At 40.6% G+C, this 21297-nt stretch overlaps 2 protein-coding genes across 3 annotated transcripts; one reads left to right on the forward strand and one right to left on the reverse strand.

Annotated features, from left to right (window-relative positions):
* Positions 1 to 1290: 1290 nt before the first annotated feature.
* Positions 1291 to 10597, reverse strand: LOC103375521 (protein FAM73B-like; the record flags this gene model as incomplete). The annotated part of the gene is made up of 12 exons (XM_008305824.1): positions 10541 to 10597; positions 9489 to 9760; positions 8571 to 8781; positions 8321 to 8436; positions 8105 to 8225; positions 7122 to 7252; positions 6745 to 6862; positions 6459 to 6565; positions 5332 to 5444; positions 4714 to 4786; positions 1515 to 1601; positions 1291 to 1389 (listed from the first exon to the last, which is right to left on the reverse strand). Coding segments are annotated over exons 2-12 (1272 nt in total), but the record flags the coding sequence as incomplete, so codon positions are not given.
* Positions 10598 to 12696: 2099 nt separating this feature from the next.
* st6galnac4 (ST6 (alpha-N-acetyl-neuraminyl-2,3-beta-galactosyl-1,3)-N-acetylgalactosaminide alpha-2,6-sialyltransferase 4) lies at positions 12697 to 17891 on the forward strand. 2 transcript variants are annotated; one of them, XM_008305822.1, is made up of 5 exons: positions 12697 to 12885; positions 13000 to 13146; positions 14334 to 14746; positions 16298 to 16405; positions 16525 to 17891. In XM_008305822.1, the coding sequence occupies exons 1-5, from the start codon at positions 12874 to 12876 to the stop codon at positions 16709 to 16711; spliced, it is 867 nt and encodes a 288-aa protein (XP_008304044.1). In that variant the 5' UTR covers positions 12697 to 12873; the 3' UTR covers positions 16712 to 17891. The 2 variants fall into 2 exon arrangements, with proteins under 2 accessions (XP_008304044.1, XP_008304045.1); XM_008305823.1 differs by having other exon boundaries at positions 14337 to 14746.
* The last annotated feature ends 3406 nt before the right edge of the window (positions 17892 to 21297 follow it).

Here is a 21297-nt window from a genome sequence, read left to right on the forward strand (position 1 = left end):
GAGATCCTGAGGCCCATTGTTGTGCCGTTCATCCACGACCATCACCTCATGTTGCAGTATGATAATGCACGGCCCCATGTTGCAAGGATCTGTACACAATTCCTGGAAGCTGAAAACATCCCAGCTCTTGCATGGCCAGCGTACGCACCGGACATGTAAGAGCATGTTTGGGATGCTCTGAATCGGCGTATATGACAGCGTGTTCCAGTTCCAGCCAATATCCAGCAACTTCGCACAGCCATTGAAGAGGAGTGGACCAACAATCCACAGGCCACAATCAACAACCCGATCAACTCTATGCAAAGGAGATGTTTTGCACTGCGTGAGGCAAATGGTGGTCACACCAGGTCCTGCCAAACTTAGACAAATTTGTTAATAATATTTGAGAGAAATGGGCCTTTTGTGTACATAGAAAAAGGCACAGATCTTTGAGATCAGCTCATGAAAAATAGGAGCAAAAACAAAAGTGCTGCGTGTATATTTTTGTTAAATATTAAAACCTTGGGGAGCACATTGAAGGGAAACTGTCATTTTCAGTGGTGCTGAGGCACATACAGTAAACGCAGTAACACTTTAAAATCAAACAGCAATAAAAGAACTGGGCTGTATCAGAAAACTAAACTTTTTAACAATGCTATTAAGTGTAGGACCTAACAACGAGACAAATAATCCTGTAAGAACGATTTAAAAAGTTTAATTCATGCACTGATTTACTATCAGACCTACATGTCGAGGTACAGAGTCATGTCTGGTGCATAAACGCATGTGCACTGTGTGTTTAATCTACGTTATTATATTTGCCCTGATTGTTTTATATGCCACACAGACAACCAATACACAAATGAGGAAGAAAAAAAACACAAGGAAGAAAAGGCATTGAAGCCATTCATGGGCAACTCAAATACAATACATTTACAAAAAACACTACATCTATTTTTTTCCTGTAGTATCTAAAACATATTGCAGTTAAACGAAGACAGATTACTATTACCAGGCTGCCAAACACACAGCCAACAACAGTAGGACCTGAAGAATGAACTTTAAACTGAGTAAAGCACCCTGTGACATAAACCTGAGCTGCCCTGCAACCGTTACCATGAATAAACCATCGATATCCAACTGTACGCCCACAGGTCTGATTTGTATAACCAGGTCTGACAAAGTCAACAAATTCACAACAGCACACAAAATACACCGATGTGTGTTTATGACAACAGGTGCAATAACTGAAAAACTAGATTTAAAAAGAAAAGAAAAAGGAGATTCGATAGCTTGACTCAGATTACTCACCCCTCGGCCTTCCAGCTCCATCTTGGTGACGGGCCACGTCTCCTCTCTCTGGGTGTAAAGCAGCATGTCCTCGTAGCTCTCCAGGAATGCTTTGGGACTCTGAAAGCAAATAAATAAATAGAGTTGTTGCAGCAGCATAAGTATGCCAACAAAAGCAAACCTCTGTTAAGTTTATCCAAATAGGATGAGTTAATAACTGAGGATCCCAGTGAAGAGTGTTTTACCTTGTTTGCTTTCACCATTAACCCTGCGATCATTTGCTTCCCGGTCTCCATGAAAAACGTGCGGTGAGTTTCATCTAACAACAGGACCTGGAGAAAAACAGGTGTTATTGGTGTATAGTAACATTCTTAGTAATTTGTTTTAGTTTATAAAAATGGAGATTTGATTCCTTCAGAGTCCTGAGTTACTGTTGAGTCTGAAGCGTCTCATGAGCTCGTTCGGCCACAGACTGATGCTGTCACGTGCCTCAAAACCCACGAGAGGCTCTTTCGTGTCATCAACCATTCGACTCCGCAACACAGCATCATCCAACCTCCACTGAGACTTACAACAACTCACGGTTATTTGTCATATCACAGATATTTAACGTGTAAATACCAACTACATTATGTCAATGTCAATGTATTTTATTGCTAGCATTCCTATTTTTCCTATATTTTATGTATAGGTAATATATGGAGATTTCATTGCTTTGACTCTGATACATTTCCTTGTGACGTTGTGTTAATTTGAATTGTAAAGGGTTGGTATTAATAAAGGCACATCTTATCTATTCTTAAGTGCCTTTAATATGCTTCAAAATGGCATTCAGCTCCAACATAACAGTGAATCATCTTCAACAGCTCCCTTCAACTCCAGCTCTGCAAATGTCCACATCTGCTGTAAATCAGAAGGGCTTCCATTCTGATGAAAGCTAAAAATCAAAAGCTGTGCAGACAAACACAGATAATGTCTTTTTTTTTTTTATGTGTAAAAAACACTATGAGTCACTCGTCCTGATTGTAGCTGCTGTCTGTTGAGCTGGCCTTCTAGCTTTTGTCTGGATGTCACTTTAGGATAGAAACCTGACTCGCTGTCTGTGGGTGCAAACACTACACCTGCACAGAGGCACGATATTACACACTAAGGGTCGTCTGAAGGTTTCTGCAGGGTTCTCATTGCGTATGAGATCAGAGATGAGTCCACAGAAAGAGAACAAGATATTTGCTTCTATCATGACAAATGGCAACATTTTTGTTCCTTGCAAACATCACAATTCATCATCTATCACTGCACTTCCATACGTTACTCATAACCTGCAAAATGGAAAATTGGAAATCAGACATAAACGGTTTAGCTGTTAGGAGTAGCATCATCCAAAAGCTTAAGATGTTCCCCACTGTTTTCAGCTCATCTAGGGCCCTGCTTACACTGAGCATTGATAAGATCACAAGTTCTAAGTACAGGTGTGAAAGCACCCACAGCACACCAACATCTGATCACGCAGATTACATTCGGATGTGGTCCACAAATGGCCACATTCTTTTAGCAGTATACCTTTAAAAATATCTTCATCCACAGTGAAGGACTGCCGACTTAACTGACGTGCCTCCTGCTGGTGAAATCAATACATCTGGCAGAGTCGTGCACTGAGTCAGGTATCTGTGGCTATTATTAGTCATTCATTTAGCTGAAGGCTGGAGTAAAAATAGAGCACTTTAAAGTGCCTCTCTAGTCATTGATTAAACCCCTCAAAAATGATCTCTGTGTGTCAAAGTTACATTTTTAGAAGCTGTTTTTCATGACAACAGTCCCTTCATGCCTTAGATTAAAATCTACACTGTTGTTTTCTTTAGAAAGTCAATCTGTAAAGCCTCTGCCTTTATCTAAACCACGCCTCCGCTGCTTGCTGCAATGCCTGCATACCAGCTATGACTCTGCTCAGACAATGTAAAACTATTCTATGCCGCACAATGGCCAGTTGTCATATTGAAGTAATTCAGCCATACATGCTTGACCCACACACTGATTCTGAATAAGAATAATGATGAGCCTCACCCTGCAGGCTGACAGTATTGGATCCTTAGGTTTGTTCCATTTGAAGCCCTGATTGTCTGAATGCATGTTGTTTCAAAACTGCTTATCTAATTCATTCAATGTCTTCAAGAATATAAAAAAAACAACATTTGGACAGAGGAGTCTTAAAATTAAGTGACTGTGGTGCCGATATGTTAAATCGTTGGTCAGGTTGTGGGACTAGAGAGCCGGGGCAGGTCAGAACTTGGCAACAAAGCAGTTCTGGTACTGACCAATGTGGAAGTGGGCAGATGCGAGGTAGTTAAGTTGGACCCATGCAGGATTGTGGCAGTTCGTCTTTTGAAATGGATAAAATAAACGTGGTTATGAGCATTTAGAGCGGAAGAGACTCGAGACACATGTGGAGAAGAATTCTAATGCAATGTGTACTGATGAACTTAGAGCTGTCCATTAGAGATCAGACCATTCAAGATCCATATTAGTCCCAGGCATGTGTGCAGACTTTAAAAGTAGACAGACTCGGTTCTATCTGTTCTACAGAAGGTGCTCCTCAGACGGGACACAAAAAACACACAGACCACCTGTGGATGTTTCTGAAAGGTTGGCTGCGACTTTGCTCTTTTTTACAGGATACAGCACTACATCAATATGACTCTTCCTGAGGTGTGTCGGGCACTTTGGGCGGACGTAAGGATTTGTGGAAAACTTCCCACTGTTTCTTAGCAGTTACAAATCAAAGCATCTCCAAAGTCTGGCAGCCACAAAGTAAATTACAACTTTGTTAATGATGAATTCTAAAAGTGAGGATGATGGTGGATCACATCCCACAAGCTCTCCTCATAACAAGCAATTATTTAAAGCCTCAGCACTCAGTGCACTTGCAGCATGGACAGTCTGCACCGAGACAAATTTTAGACATCTGCAGACGGGTCTGCAAAGACTCGGAAGGACTTAAGTAGATGACCAAATTTACATCAGGCAGACCCTTATGGATTCCTGCGGATGTGGAAAGCATGAACTGGCCTTAAAAGTTTTACAGGAACGATAATGTCTGTGAAAAGGAACCCAGTTCAGGCTCATTTATAACCAAAATGAGTGCCATTACACGCCACCCTGTGGAGCTTTTGACTAGCTGCAGAGCAGTGCTTTAATGAGTGGCTTCCTCCCTGGTTTACAAATGAGTCAACATTTTTGCCAACTACAGCTGATAATACTTGGTTATAACGTGCCATACAAGGTAGCAGTGCACCAGTTGGAGTAGACTGTCAACAGTGCAAATTTCAAAACATATAAGAGACTCCCAAAAACCAAAACAAAACAAAAAAAAGACGAGTTGTCATCACAATCTGAAATTGACCAGACCAGACGATGACACATCAGTAAGTCCTGTGCGCTGACACTGACCTGGAATGCTTGTCTCACACAGTGAAGCTTGGCAAGGAAGTCTTGGTCACCGTAACATTCAAGTAATTCAGTCCTGGGAGAAAAGAGAAGAGAATGAAAAAGAGAAAAGCTTATGAAACTCTACAAACCCTAATTCTTCTCTACACTGTTGTATAATTTGAAGGAGTGTAAGCTGATTTTCGACCACTTAGAGGCAGCAGGACATAACAACATTACAACACTCATATATTATTCCCTTTTAAAATTGAAATGGCAAGCATGGTAGCAAACAGTTGTCTATTTACACATCCAGAAAGTAAATCGCATTCACATGGAGTCACGTTGCTGACCGCCGAACAATTATAAGCCATCTCAGCAAATTACTCCCTTTAGCTGTTTTTGGCCTCCAAAGTGGAGAAAAGCTGCTTATTGAGCCACAGTTAGTTCTGAACTCTCTGTTATTGGGGCTGACAGGTAGCATACAGTAAGTTTATTAGAATTTGTTTTGTTGAAAAAGTTGCCTACTGTGCTGAGGGGGGCTGCAGAGTAACCCCATGATTATGTGCTGTCATTTAATACACTGTTATAACAATAAGAACATTCAAGTGTTTAGATAAAGACATCACACTTGGCAGTTACCTCAGGGACCTAAAGGCCACTTTGCCCTCCTGGACCAGAGACGAGGCTTCTTCATAGAGGGCTGCCGGCTTCAGTGGCCGATAGACTTCCTCTAGAGACATGGCATCAAACAGCTGCACATACAAAACACACACAACTCAGTGCACAGTCCAAGAAGAAAATTCCATTTTTTTCCAGACTCCTCGCAGATTTTTCAGACAATATTTGACATCTGTGTACAAACAACTAAATGTTTCATTATAGAAATCTACCTGTTAACATTGCATTCTGAATATACTTGCTATTATGTTGTCAACAATTGTGAGAAGTAGTCATACTATTTAACCCCAAAACAAGACAAATTCAGTACACAGCTTGTATGTCAGCTGCAATGCTAAAACAGTCTGAAACATATTGAATAAACATTATTTTATTCTTGTTTCCTCCCTCTTTTTTGAGTCTCTTTTATAAATAAGAGCTGAAAATGAGTCGAATGAAGATAAGTAATTCTGTGCAGCTTTGTTTATTCACTGTGTCAGTGGAATAAACAATGGATGTGAACAGTAATAACAGTTTTCCTTACACAGAAAAAAGACGGTCCGTTGACTTTTATGATAACTAAATCACTGCATCACTCATAAATGTTCTGACAAGCTCAATAATGTAGTATTTGGGATGCCATGTATGTATATATAAAATTCAAAGGTATCGCTGCATTTTCTTTCAAACTGCTGGTCAGGCATAGAGACAGCTCTGCGTAGGAGTTTACATTAATTCATGTGCCGTACGTCTTGCCTTGAAGCTCACTGTGGCCCACAATCTCTCCCTCAATGGTAAACATTTTGCTAGCTAGCTAGCTGCTAGCTGGAAATACCATGAAAATGTTATTCTTAGAAATTAGAACTTTTGTATTTTACTGATCTGTAAACACAAATATTTAAAGTACTCATTTTTCCACACTAATGCCAACCTAGAAATGTCTAACAACTTCCATAATTACTTTTTCATACTCTATAGGAGCCCTTTATTGTATATAGAAGAGCAGAATGTGAATGTGTTTTCAGGTTTTCAAGACTCAGGTGTGTACTGCTGCTACATACAGATTTTTTTGCTTTCTGCCGATCTTTTTGGAGCAGAAAGGGACTCACCTCTGCAGCCGAGAAGAAGGAGTCATCAGAGGTAACGGTAGTTGCATCATCGTCTTGCAGTCTGTGGAAACTCTCCACTTGTGGCAAGATCAGAGTCCCTTCACTCTCTGCAAAAAGGAACAACACAAACTAACTCCCAACGCAAGAAATAAAGCACAAACGTACACATAGCTGTATGTACTGATAGAGCACTAAACTCTGAGCTTAGAATCTAAAGTCATTCTTCTTGATCGCTAAAATCCCCGTTGCATTCTAAGGTCACAGATACCTACAGATCAACTCTTACCAAAGTCTGCCAGCACACTTTCTGTTGGAATACTGCTGCCAAAATCCTCCTGTAGATGGTACGCCCTGTGCAGCAGCGTCTCTAACTTCTCAGCAAACACTTTATTACGAGCTTCAACCTATAACCAAAACAAAAAAAGAATAAAACAGGTCAAATGTGGCTTTAATATTATGTAAAAAATAGCTTAAGATCAGGATCTGTTTAATTTCTTTCAGTTGTACATAATTAGTTCTGTGTCACCTTTGAGCAAACCAGCACCATCAAAAGTTACAGTCTGTAAAATTCCAGCTATATAACAAAACAACAACATGTCTGATTTTCAAGTGTGCACAAGAGATTCAAACACTGTGAGCCTGTAATGATGGTTTGACGGTTACCATGGGAAAGTCTCCACACGTTGCCCCCTGCAGAGCGAGGCTGTTGTTGCTGCTGGAGGTCGAGTTGGTGGGATGGCGTATGTTCAAGGCCTGTTCCCACTTTCGCAGAGCTTCCTCAAACAGCTCCATTCCTAGCAGGGAAAGAGGAATAAGACTTAAACAAACTGCCTGTTTGTGAGCTGGTAAATTAAAATGTTATGTGACACACTAAAGGACAGGGAAGACCCTAAAAGGTATAACATGGGCTCTGTAACACTTTAGTCTGGACCCAAGCTAAGGTAAAAGACTGGTTTTGTCAGTGTGAGGCTTGCTGTTTTGATGTGAGAATGAACAGATATAAAAGCTTCAGCTCCCAATTGAAAAGAGCCATCTGACAAGAAGGTGAAGCGAAAATATTCTAAATATAGTGAACACTTAAATATTGATTTTTTTTTTTTGTACTTATGCCTTTTTCTTGGAAGGCTAAAATACATTCTTGCTGATCCCATCCACAGCGGTTCACTGCTTAGCCTTCACTACTAGCACTCCTGTCTGCCTCTCCAAGCCAAGAGCATGTTAACCATCATTGACCGCAAGTAGATGACTGACTATGGATACGTAACTCATAAAACCTCACTTTAAAGAGGCTGAACTGTCCCTTAAATGTCAGTATGAAATAGGGAAAAGACATAAAAGGTAGCTTTTAGATGCTCAAAATGCAAAGAGCTTGGGTAATTCAAACCAAATGAAGATCTGAATTTACTAAGCCAATGTGTACAAACCCTTGTACCATTCATTTTTTTAACAGCTGTCCTCTAAACTAATTATTTAGTTTTTACAGTCCACTGATATTTAGGAATAAAAAGTACTTATGGCTAAGCAGAGTCTATCTTTCTTTTGACCAAAAATATTTCATGCAATAGTCCAAATTCCACACACAGCATGCATACTATGGTTTTATAAAAACATAAATGATGGTTAAAAAAATAAATAAATAAACCTACCCATTATATAGAGATTCTCTGCATTAGCGTCCTCCATGGCCCCTGACTCTTCCACCACAGGCTCTGCCTCCCAGGGGGTGGACGGATTTGCAGATTGATTTGGGGAGCTGGGGACTCGCATCTATGCCAGAAAGACACATCAAAGAATAATCAGGGAAAAAACAAGCACACATAACAAGAAAAAAAAGAAAGAAAAACTATTAGGATGAAACTAACAGATGTCAGGCTGTGGGAGGAACTGGAGTGTTTACTGGGAGCCAAGGAAGAAATTCCACTCATGGTGTCATTGCTCCGAGTGCTGGGGCTCATCATCTGTCGACCAGTAAACTGACCTGTGGAAGTGAAAAAAACAAAACAGAAACAAATAATAAATATATCTGGATGTATCTAAGTAGACACTGAAAGATGCGACACACCACACCACAAAGTCATGATTTAAACATTTCCAGCATTCGGTCATGCACACCTCTCTTTAATGACGAAGGCCTTCCTGTCTTCAGCAGCGCCTCAGGTATCCCCACTGTTTTCTGACCTTCCTTTCCTTGTGTTACCTGCTTTCTCTTTCTCCCTCGTCTTTTCAGCTGGTGAGCAGTGAGAGCCAGAGCTACACTGCCCAGCGCTGTGGCGAACAGCACCTTCTTCAAGCTCGGTGTAAGCTTTAGCTGGGAAAATATGGACTGAAAGGAGTAGAGACAGTGAGGATATGACCAAACATGAGCTGTCAGTAGAAAAGATATTCACATACAACGAATTTTGCCTACTTTTAATGAGCAAATTTGCACAAGACAGCGATTAGTATTTAAAGCCCCTCTCCTGTCACTGATTTAACCTCTAAAGTTGTATCTCTATATATCAAAGTTAAATAGTTAATTTTTTTAAAATGATAATAATGTCCTCCTGCCTTAGATGGCTTCGATGTAACTCTACACTAATGCTGCAACTGATGATTAATTTTAATCCCGACAATGTTTTCTAATCTCTCAGTCATTCTTTTGATTAACTGATTAGTTGCTTGGTCTATCAAATGCCAGAAATGGTGAAAAATGTCAACTAATGATTCCCTAAGCCCAAGATGATATCATAAAGCATCTTGTTTTGCCTACAACCCAACAATATTCAATTTGCTGTCATATAGGAGTAAAGAAATCAGAAAAATATTCACATTTAAGAAGCTGGAATCTGAGAAAATATACCTTTAAAAAAACAAGAAACTCAAACTCATTAATTGATTATCAAAGTAGTTTTTTGACGGCTAATCAATTATTGTTGCAGCTCTGCTTAACACTGTTGTCTTTAATGGAATGTGCTAATCTATAAAATCACCGTAGTAATATTAAAAGCTAGACCAGAGGACAATCTTATATGAATTTTCAAAGCGGTTTACCTGCCCAAATGTGGAGTAGAGAAAGACTGGTATCTCCGCTACAGTCATGGCCAAAGCCTGGGCGATGGACATCCCGTCTGCTTGTTTGAATGACATCTCAGAAATCGAAACGCCTTCAGGCAACACCTCTCCAAAGCTCCCTCACATTCACCCAAAATAAGGTTTCCTCTCTGCTCTGAGATCAGCCAGCTCAGGGCTCGCTGATGGACCGTCTGTAGTCATCCACTCCTGAGCTTCACACTGGTCCGCTGGCTGACTGCAGTTTTACTGTCCTGCCATAGATAAGACACAAGATTTGTAAATTATCAGAGGAGCAGCCTCCTTCTTTATAGCTGGCATCATTAGACACGTTCATCATTCCAACGCCCAGTGAAATACCCTCAAGGCATGTAATTAACTTGCAGGTTCATGCTTTAACCTGGTGAAACCAATTCGCATTAAGTGTTAAGCAGCAGGGCAACTTGACAATGTGCCAGCTACTTACCTATCTACACTGTCTGGTATGCAGACAGTGGGGCTACTGCACATGACAAACTGCAGGTCCTTTCGCAACATGACAAACAGGCTCAATTTTTCCTTTCTCTTTGGAGCAAAACTATCAAATGAAATATCTACGGGTGTCCATGTCAGACAGGGCAAATAATTGATGATAAAGAGGGTGCTAGTTCAAGCAGAGTTGACTGTAAGGTGAGCAGAAAGCTAGGCAGTTAGCCTCAGGAGGCTGAGGCCAGGAATTAACCTTGTCACCATTTTTTTTTTTCGCTTTCCCGTAAACTCCAGAGTAGGTCTGAGATCTGTCTTTGAAATTCTTGTTAAAAAGAGGCCAAGTTCAGCCTCAACAAGCAACCACCAACCCTCAGACACGAGCATGCTAACGTTAGCTAGCTTACAGAGCTAGCCTAGCTCAGCCTGATCTGTCATTTCACATCAAAGCATCACTCGGTCAACCGGACACTAAGGGCAGAGCTGTGAAACGACACCTCCCAGCCTCCAGCTCTGTGTACAGCTCACCAGAGGCGCAGCTAATAACATAATCCCTCATAGGTACATACCGTGAGCATCCAAGGCGTCAGGGAAGGACGTTCCCGTGTCACAGTCAGTGAAAGCCGCACAGTACATTTTTTTTCTCAAGGCGGAAGTTTGCTAGATTACTGGCGTGACCAACAGCCAATCAGGCAAAGATCATATAGCGTTACTTTTTTACTGACCAATTGGATGAAATGTAGGAGGGAAAAGTGTTTTTACAACCCAATCAGGTTGCAGATCTTAGATTATCGTCCCGCCCTATACCGACAAAAATTAGAAGCTGTCAGAAAGTTTTAACGGTGCGTACATTTATAATAACGTTATAAAAACAGCATTGAGTACATAAAAAATTGTCACAATTGACGAAGTAGGATAAAATATTAAGTGCTTGCACGCCAAAGAACATAACAATTGACACAAGCTTTTTAGATATTCTTGAACATGACATTACATTTGGACTAATATTTATCTAACAAACACATATTTGTATATTATTGTCCGACTGTTACAAGCAAATACTCCAAATCTTTATCTAAAATAGCCTTAAATAAGAATTGGGTGTAGTATATTTATATACAAATGGCTTTGTATAAATGTATACGGCTTCATATAGTGAAAAGGTGAGTTTACAGGTGGAACATGAAGGCAGCATTAGCTTCCACAGGTACGTTAAGTTAACCACAATAAACAGAGGACTGTTTCTAGTGTTGACATCTTTCTTTCAGAATAAAAGCGCTGTTACCTTTCGGTGTACACATCACTCGGTAATAGTATTGTGTAAATGTATGACATTATGCTAGTTTTAGACTGGTTTGTGGTTTAGAGTTTATTTATTTGATACTTACTTTATTATGTGTAGATTTTCTTGTTATGTTTGTTATGTTGCATACTGCTGTTGAAGAAATTTACCCATCGACTTCATGCAAAGTTTGATGTGGTGAGGTGTTTGTTAGTATTCTGGTGTACGGTGGGCATACCAACACAGAGTGTGTGAAAGTAAGCCGACCCAGAGTGCAGAGTTGCACATTTTATAGGGAGGGGCTGTATGTAAATACCAAAGTGAATAGTGGTTAGTTAGCATATAGTTGCTAATCAATGACAGGAGGTAGGAGAACAATAACAAAAGGTGATTGAATTGGGGGCTCTGGTGACCTATATAGTTGCTAATCAATGACAACAGGTAAGAGAACAAAAGGGGATTGAATCAAGTGGTCTGATAGAGGATGAGGGGTCTGGCAGACAGAAAAAGTAAGGGAATTATCAATAGCAATGGTAATGGAATAATGAGTGACACTTGACTTCCTCTTTACACTTTGAAAGTGTTTTTGCTGCTTTTACCTTTTTTGTGCTGAGCAGGAGATCTGACTATTTTCTAAGCCAGAAATAAAGCAAATCAGGGTTATTCATAAACAATTTTGGGTTATAGCCTCGGATGCCACTGGATGCTATAGTTGTGTGTATTTACAGAATGATCCTAACATCAGTTTTTAGTGTAGAGTTCCCATTTGATTAATAATTGTATTTCTGATTATATTTATTATTTAACCTATTAATATACAGCATCTGTAATTGTGCAGTTAATTTATGCTGCTAAAAATGGCTCACATCAATACACAATGGCAGGGCACTTTCTTTTTTCTTTTTTAAAGCTAAAATACAAAATTATAATAAGTGCTTTGACGTCTCTTGTGCTAACATTTTCTGTGTATATGAGATAAGATAAGATATGCCTGTATTTATCTCACAGTGGAGAAATTACGCGCTGTAGTACACACACACTAGAAAGAAAAATGTACATGTAAGAAATAGTACAAACATGAAAAAAACACACATATAAAATACACATATAAAAATAATAGTGCAAACACAGCATATAAAAATGAAGATATAAGTTTTATAAGTATATAAGTAAGATATATATGGTAACCCTGTCTCAGTGCTTTTGTTGTGAAAGTCCCAGTGAGGAAGTGTTGTTGTGCCCGGAGGAACACTGTGTAACTTTACAATGCAGGTCCTCCGAACCTGTAGGCTGCTGCTGTGTGCGTCGGTATAGCGGCTGGAACAACAACAACAAACAACTGATCAGGGTTTATCATAGTAGTTGATGTAAGCATGCTTTAGATTAGACCAGAAGAGTGGAGCTGTGGTCCGCCGGGCGATGAAACTCAAAGCTACGTCGAAAAGAACAAACATCTTGACTTGACCTCGAGAAAGCAATAAAATCTTGAGCAATGGAACTTGGCACGAGCGTGACTCGACGATAGCTGGGCTCGTCTTTGTCGCCTCAAGTTGATCCGGCTCGAAGAATGAGAGCCGACGGGTCCTGTGGAGAGAGAGGGGCTTCCCTAAAGGCCTCGATATGAAAGCTCTGGTCAGTCATGTAGACTATTCAGTGTGTGTATTCACTTACTACTAAATGTTCAGTACTTGTCCGGATGTGCACAGCCGTAAACCGCCCTCTTTGTCTCCGCCCGACCCCCTGCAGATGTTCCGCGGCCTCTGCCTGCTCAGCCTGAGCCTCCCGCTGCTCTACTGGTTCGCACATGTGATCACCCGGGACGACGTGTCTCCTGCCGCTCGGAGCTCCGGGCTCCAGGGCTACAGGAGGATCAGCCGCGGCAGGGTGGAGCAGGTGAGGGGATCCTTTGGGGGGACCCTGCTGGGGCCACGGATCAGCCTCTAGAGCTGTGGCACAGCTGGGTGGCTCATGATGAGCAGCTGATGTGCATCTGAGGTCCTCCATCAGTTAGAACTTCATCAGTTTCAAGTCTACTTGCTTTTTAGCGAAGCTCCTAGAATCACAATGATCTGGATGACTCAGGATGTGCACAAGCATATCGGTCTGGATCCATGTTTTACATCCAAAGTTGCTCTGTGTTGTCAGTCCTTACCATCCTTATTTCCACTGACCTCGTGTTTCACTGCCTTGTTGTGGCTACACATGCAGAGGAAGGCTGTGACATTGTTCTAACAATGTTAGATGCAAACATAGTTCAGTTCAGTACAGTTTTATTTATTCTAAATAATTCTGTTCTGAAGTTAACTGGACATCTTTAAGTGCCCAACGTCTCAGTCATTATGTGTTTATTTACAGAACCATTCTAGGTATTGTTCCTTCCTATTTGTCTCGTCTTTTAACAAGAAAACATGGAAGTCACAATCTCCGATCTATGGATACTCTGCAATTTGTCGTCCCCAAAGTACGATCTGAACTGGGCAAGAAAGCGTTCAGGTTTTCTGCACCTAATGCTAGGAATAAATTACAATCTCAACTTCAAGCCCTTCTTACACCAAATGAGTTTAAAGTTCGGGTGAAGTCATTACAGTCCACCTTATCAGTGAGCATGTTTTAATGTTGTTAAATTTTATCTGCTGTTTATTGGTTTTCCTGTGACTATGCTGCTGCCCTTTTGGCCAGGTCTCCCTTGTAAAGGAGATCTCTGATCTCAATGGGACTAACCTGGTTAAATAGTGCTCAATAAATAAAAACACATCTATAAAGTGATAATTCACAGTATACAGCAGGTTATTTCAGGGTATTTCACATGCCAAGCTCAAGACCATACGAGACAATCTTATATTATAGAGAATAACCCAACGACTCCAGTGATTTCCTTTGAGAGAGCACTTTGGTGACAATAATCCTCCTACTGGAGTTTTAAATTACAGTAATGATCAAGATAAAGCAGCAGGTCTGGCTTCATAGTCACACATGGTAGATATATAGATCTGGCAGCACAACAACTGAGCCATAACTGTGTCACTAATGTATTCAAATGCAATAAACTAAAACGTTCACATCTTGCCTGTTTCACTCAGCAGCTACTGAACAAGCACTGCAACCAGTGTGCCTTGGTCTCCAGCTCGGGTCAGATGCTCGGAGCCGGCGTCGGAGAGGAGATCGACAAAACTGCATGCGTCATCAGGATGAACAACGCGCCCACGCGGGGGTTTGAGACAGACGTCGGGAGTCGCACCAGCGTCCGGGTCGTGTCTCACACCAGTGCTCCCCTGTTGGTCAGAAATGAGCGCTATTATTTCCAACAGTCCGCAAACACCACTTACATCTTCTGGGGTCCCGAGAAGAACATGAGGCAAGACGGGAAGGGACGCATCTACAATCTCCTCCTGAAAATGGCCACCAAGTATCCAAACGCCAAAATATACGCTGTGACCAAAGACAGGGTTCAGTACTGCGACAACGTGTTTCAGAATGAAACAGGAAAAAACAGGTAAACTACAAATGGGACATCCCAGTGTAAGAAATCAAAAACTGATGCAGAAGAGTACACAAATAAAGAAGTGCATGACATAAATTACAAGTTATAAGCCTAAACAAATCTGTTAACATCAGGCGGTTCATAAGAACATAAAGTTAGCTGACTTGACACTTTAGTTAAACCCAGAGATAATATTTGTTGAGTTTCTGCTTGAGCTGAACTCAAATAGCACTCTCCCTGTAAACCTTATGAAGCATTAATCAACGTGTTGTTTTTTTCTACACCTTAACTGGTGCCTTTACAATGCCTGAACACACTTTAAACTAAGACATTTGAATGTTTACAGCGAATGAGATAATTATTATTAAACTAAAAGCAAACCCATGTGCAATCTTGTGCAGTCCAGTTGAATTTGCATAGCAATGTTCATAGATGTACATTTTTATACAAAGGGCTTTACAGGAAAAACAACAGCAACCCTCTAACCTACACTCCCTTCAAATCTCACATAAACAACTGTGTTATAAACAAAAGACTCAATGAAAACAAGGACTGAGGAAACTATCATAAATTAATCTCATCAACTCAGAATGAGGAAACCCCAGAGACAAAATAAGTCGAAAATTCAGATGAGAAATAAGGAAACAACAGAGAAATGACACGATAAAAGACAGATAACATAGATTGAAATGTATAAAAAGTAGACAAATAAAAGAAACCAATCAAAAAGCCAGACTGAAAAGGTAAGTCTGCAATGCATCCGCTCTGTGCAATCACAAAGCACAAATACATTTCCTTTCATTTTTTGTTTTTGTCAGAAAGGTGACAGTTATAAGCACCGTGCACAAAAAGCTGGACACTCTTTATCACTCAGCCATCCACTTTGCCACTAATGCACCCGTCCACACTCACCCCTGCGACCTCTACAAAACACTCTGAAACTTGCAACTCTGACTCCGCTGACCACCTTCAAGCTTAAAATCCAACAGACTGTAGTTGACTGTTGCTCCTGCTGATCACGCCAGACTTTACATACTTACATATACACACACACACACACTTTCTTACACCTCATGCACATCGTTTTTCACTCACATGCATATGCCCCCATGCTTCTTACTTGTTTAATTTTGTTCTATGTTATGTTTATGTGTCTATAATTTACATGTGTATTTGTTCCTGCTGGCACCTCTTGGCCAGGTCATGTTTGCAAATGAGAACCGGTTCTCAAACATTTTTACCTGGTAAAATAAAGGTCAAATAAAATAAAGTTATATTTTATGGTTAATATTGAGGTTGTAGTAGGTGGTGGTGTACTGGATGCATAATATTGAAAATAGTTCCTAATATTTTGTCCTCCTCATGTATGGAAATGGGGTGTGCAGTGCAGTCTAGTGTCACCAAATACAAACTTAATAATAAACACAACTGAATAAAAATATAAGCTTTGTAGTGGATGAGCTGTGATATGCAGTTTGTGACTGGTTCCAATTTTCTTGACATTTTTTTATTTTTTTTGGATATGCATTTTTCAAGAGCAAATGTTTGCTGTCTCTCACCCAGAATGAAAACGGGGGCGTTTCTCAGCACTGGATTCTTCACAATGATTCTGGCTTTAGACATGTGTGACACCATCCAAGTCTACGGGATGATCGACGATAACTACTGCAGGTGAGGCGTTTGTGGTCTATTCTCGACCTGTATATACAGTGTGTATGTGTGTGTGTATATATTCAGTCACATTTACTGAATAAGCTTCACCTACAACTGGCGCTTCCTCTTCCTGACAGCCGAGCCAATCACAGCGTCGTTCCTTACCATTACTACGAGCGAAACCGCATCAACGAGTGCAGGATGTACAAAGTCCACGAGCACACGAAGCGTGGCGGCCATCGCTTCATCACCGAGAAAGCCATCTATGCCAAATGGGCAACACGCCACAAGATAGAGTTTAAAAATCCCTCTTGGAGCCTCTGAACAGTGAGATCCAAAAGCTAAGAAGATGTTCCTCGACTGCACTGTGGTATTTATTTCTCTGCTGGATTTTATTATCTAAAAGAATTCAGTGTTGCCTGAGCAGGAATTTTATCAGCTACTGTTGGACTTTTTTTTTTTTTTTTTTAAATCAACTCAGCACTTTTTACAGACGAACCACAGTGATTTTTGCTCATTATATTATCTGCAGCCATAGATGTAAAATAATACGTTTTGTTTCCGTGCTTAAGATTTACCAGCATGTAACTGGTGGCATCTGCACAGATTGTGATAAAGAACATTAAGACACATGACACTACAACCAATTTACACCAAAGCTCACGATTTTTAATTTCGTTCTACGTGTGCCTTGACCTTTGGTCTTAATCTGCACAATGATTTACTTTATGCTGCAATCTGGCCTGTGTAATTGCGACATGCACCTTTACTCTAGGAGGCAGGAAGTATATGTAGGGCTGCATTTAACCTTTACTTTCATTACTCATTAATCTGGCACTGAATCTCTCACTGAGTCGATTACAAATACTCAGAAAATGTGAAGGTATTCAGTTTACAATCATACAAATCTGAGAAAATGGCAAGAGCCAACATATTCTGGCATTCTTACTTTAAAAAATGACTTGTGGATTTTCAGTTGATTGACTAATTGAAATAGGTCCCCTTTAGTGGAGCTGTTTTCATCTCTTTAGCGTGATACCCCGGTAACACGAGCACATTACACTGAACATCTCAAGCCAAAACTTAAAATTATTCCCAAAGTTGTCTCCAGACATCCTCTTTATAAAGTGTTTACCCTTTAGATTTTACTGCCTTTTACAATCAAAAGCGTGGCACTGCCTTTTCAGTTGCGAAATGCTTCTTGTCAGAGGAATTCCAAAGACTGTAACAGTATTTGCACTACTGAGTAAGTATTTTACGATCATGTACATTTCAAATTAAAAGTGTGTTATTGATGTTTTAGTAACCATGCTGTATGTAGTGAACTCTGCAAAATAAAATCTTGAATGTAAATGTGAACACTGGTCACTGCTGAAGAGAGATAAGTGTCAACATTAATAAATCTGCTGTCAAATATTTGCGTCTTGTGAGTGTGAATGACTTCTGCACATGTGAATCATCTGAATCACATCTGAATTGTTATTAATAAAGATTGAGAAGATTGGATCAGTTTTACTTTTTTTGAATACTTGAAACCCTTTTTTTGTGGAATACTTGATCCAGCCTCACCCAGACTCTATCTCTGGCGGCTCCCAGGTAAGTTGAGTTTGAGACCCCTGATTTAAAGGCTCCACACAGATGTTTTGATTATCAATTGTACCTGGTTAGATCTCTCAGGACAGTGTGGACATGTGCAAAGTATACTTGATTATTTGATCACTCTCGTATTAATCTGTACAGACCACTTAAAAATCTGCATTTTATGTTTTGCAGCCATTTTTATTCCGGTTAAGGAACTGCGGTTTATTTTAAATAATGTTTATATGTTTCTATAAATATACCCACAGTTATTTTTACTTAAAATTTTGATTGGTTTATCCATTGATAATATTGTTACTAAGGCATACTAATACCTTTTCAAAACACACATAACTCCAACATGTCATTTCAAAGTTTTGATTACTATTTTTTTTCCATGTTTTTTTTGTTTGCTTTTTCTACTATTTTTAAAATCGTATAAAATTAGGAAAAATGCTCAATTGAGCAGTTGTTTTGAAAGACTTGACTGGCACTGTATATTATTATAAGCCAGCTCCCAACCTTTCCTGGGGAGGCTGAGGGGTGTGATACCCCAATAATTGGTGCACACCCTCTGGTCCCCCTTTTGAAAAAGGGGAACCACCACCCCAGTCTGCCACTCCACAGGCACTGTACCCTACGCCTACAGGACATTGAAGAGACGTGTCAGCCAAGACAGTCCAACAATGAGCAGAGCCTTCAGCATCTTGGGGTGAATCTCATTCACCTGGTGCTTGACCACTGAGGAGTTTTTTGACTACCTCAGCAACCTCTACCATGGATATAGGCGAAGATTCCCCTGAGTCTTCAGGCTCTGCTTCCTCAGCAGAGGATGTGATGACCGGGTTAAGGAGTTCTTCAAAGTGCTCCTTCCACCAACCCAACAATGTCCCCAGTCCGGATCAACAATTCTCCTTCCCATCTGTACGCAAACCCTGCCTCCCTTTTCTGAGACATCGAACGGAACTTCCTCGGCCGTTCCTCCCAATCACCCACCTCCAGGTTTCTCCATCACTGCCCACGTGAGTGCTTAAGTCTCCCAAGAGAACTATGGAGTCTCCAGGCAAGGAGTTGTTTTCCCCTCCACAACATGCAGTCGCAGAGAGGCAACCCTCTCATTCTCCGGGGAGAATTCCAAAAAAGCAGCACTCAGCCAGGGATATGTGAGTGAATCGACAAAACTACAATATTTTCAGTTGAGGTTTGCTTTTTTTAAAGGTTTATTCATTTACAGTGTAGACTAGTGACCTGTCCAGAGTGTCCCCTGCCTTTGCCCTAAGCGGCTAGGATAGGCTCCAGCTCCCCCACGACCCTACAGAGGATTAAGGGGTGTATAGATAATGGATGAATAGACAGTGTAGTAAGGAATTATGTAAGGAAAGCTAACAAATCCAAACAATTCTCTTTGGCTAGAGTGCGAAGGAAAACTCCCCTTTAAATAGAATCCAAAATGCTTCAGTAAAGACTAACTTCACTTTTCGAGTTATCTTGTGTGGCAAGGTTAGATCAAGGGGGGAGTGGGGCGTAAGAGAGAGTAATACGTGAGCTGTACCAGTATCTAGAGAACCCAACAACGCCACCTGGGGACTCTCACCCCAGGAACTACAAGTTAAATGTAAACTACCACAATTAGTCACACAGGTCACAAAGGTCACACAAGTCCGTTTGCTGAGAGAAGACAGAGATGTGGTTTAAATCCAAAGAAATTGCAGTTTATTGAATTTTTGGTGGAATGGTTGATTAGTAACTACATTTCTGGAGTGCCTGCTGGAGAGGCAACCTAAAAGCCAGGACAAAAACAAATCAAACCATCGAAATGCACCAAGATATTTACTTAATTAATGTAATTCTGTTTAACAATAAAACTATTTTTAAAAAAAAGACACTTTCAGAATAAAATCAACCTGGAGAGAGAGCTAAGTGGATGGAAGCCAGCGGGGGGAGAAAGGTGGCCAATTACTTAAATGTCCAGAGGTGAAACAAACCACCAACCACTCGTGAGCGCACAGCAATCTGTCAGGACTACCACACCGGTGTAAGATAAGGTGCCCCAGTGCTCTTACCACTACAAGCTGTGAAAGAAAACCACACAACGCCCAACCTCCACCACCAGCCGGCAACCTTGTCCACCAGCTTATGGGAATTGTCATAAAACCAGTTCGTTCAATCTAAAATACAACCAAAGGGCTAACACAGCCAAACTAAGACAGACAAGGACAAACTGAGGCAACCAAGAGCAAACAAAGGCAAAACAGCAGCTGATAAAACCCTACAACACAACAAAAGACATTACATGTTAACAACAGGCTTATAACATGATTATAACATGGTTATAACAAATTACCTTTAACAGTCACCCTTATTAACTGCTGAGTAGAATATTCATACCTTTGTGTAACGGTCTTTGTTATACGGATACTAGGGAAATCAGCAACATCCACATTAAGCCAAGGCAGGCAAACTTGGCATAAACTTCAACCAAACAGACACCAGTACTCAGGGAAGACTGTCAAACAAACGAATGTCATCATCATGCAAATGAATTAAAGCTTGAAACAGTCAAAACCCTGTCCACAATCCTGACAACACACCAACCTCAGAGTCACAAGGAGCCCATGTGGCACTCAAACAGAGACAAAAGGGCAGCCATGATGCCACAGGTGCTTTAAATACCCTCAATCAGGGGCTGGGCAATGGGAGGAGCTGACCTAAATCTGATGGTGTGTTCAAGGGCCATCTGGAAATACCAAACTTTCCCAGACACAGATGCTCCCACTACAATCGCTAGCAAACAAACAAACAAATCAACCAACCAACCAACCAACCAACCAACCAACAGAAAACAGATAACATAACCTCCTTGGTTGTAGGCTATGTTTCAGCTGAAAAAGTTATGAACAGATTTCGGAGCTGGCCTAAGGCATAAACGAACTACGTGCCTGCTTAGGCCTTTGGTCACCAGTAGGGGGCCCCCAAGAGCAGTTAACTTTTTAAAAAATATTTGTACACTTTCATTATTAAAATTAGACTACATTTTTTGCATGTTTGAGTGATTACCCATGTATTATCAAAGTTATATCATTGTATAATAACCCAGTATTAAGTAAGCAGAGCTCTGCTGGTGTTGTGATTCTACTCCCTCTGCTTTGAGCTCAGTGCTGCTGCAGAGCAGAGCTCATCCCAAGAGCAGGTTGATCTGCAAAATGTCTCAAAAAAGGATGTATCCCTCAGGAGAAGATAAAAGAAAGAGGAAAAAGGAGGAAGAGGAGAAAAAAAAGCAAGATAAAAGCACCTTTCCCCAAGTTAAGAAAGTCCCTGAATATCCTTGACAT

This window comes from Stegastes partitus, unplaced genomic scaffold (genome assembly GCF_000690725.1).
Source record: "Stegastes partitus isolate 25-593 unplaced genomic scaffold, Stegastes_partitus-1.0.2 Scaffold2644, whole genome shotgun sequence".
NCBI classification, from domain to species: Eukaryota; Metazoa; Chordata; class Actinopteri; family Pomacentridae; genus Stegastes; species Stegastes partitus.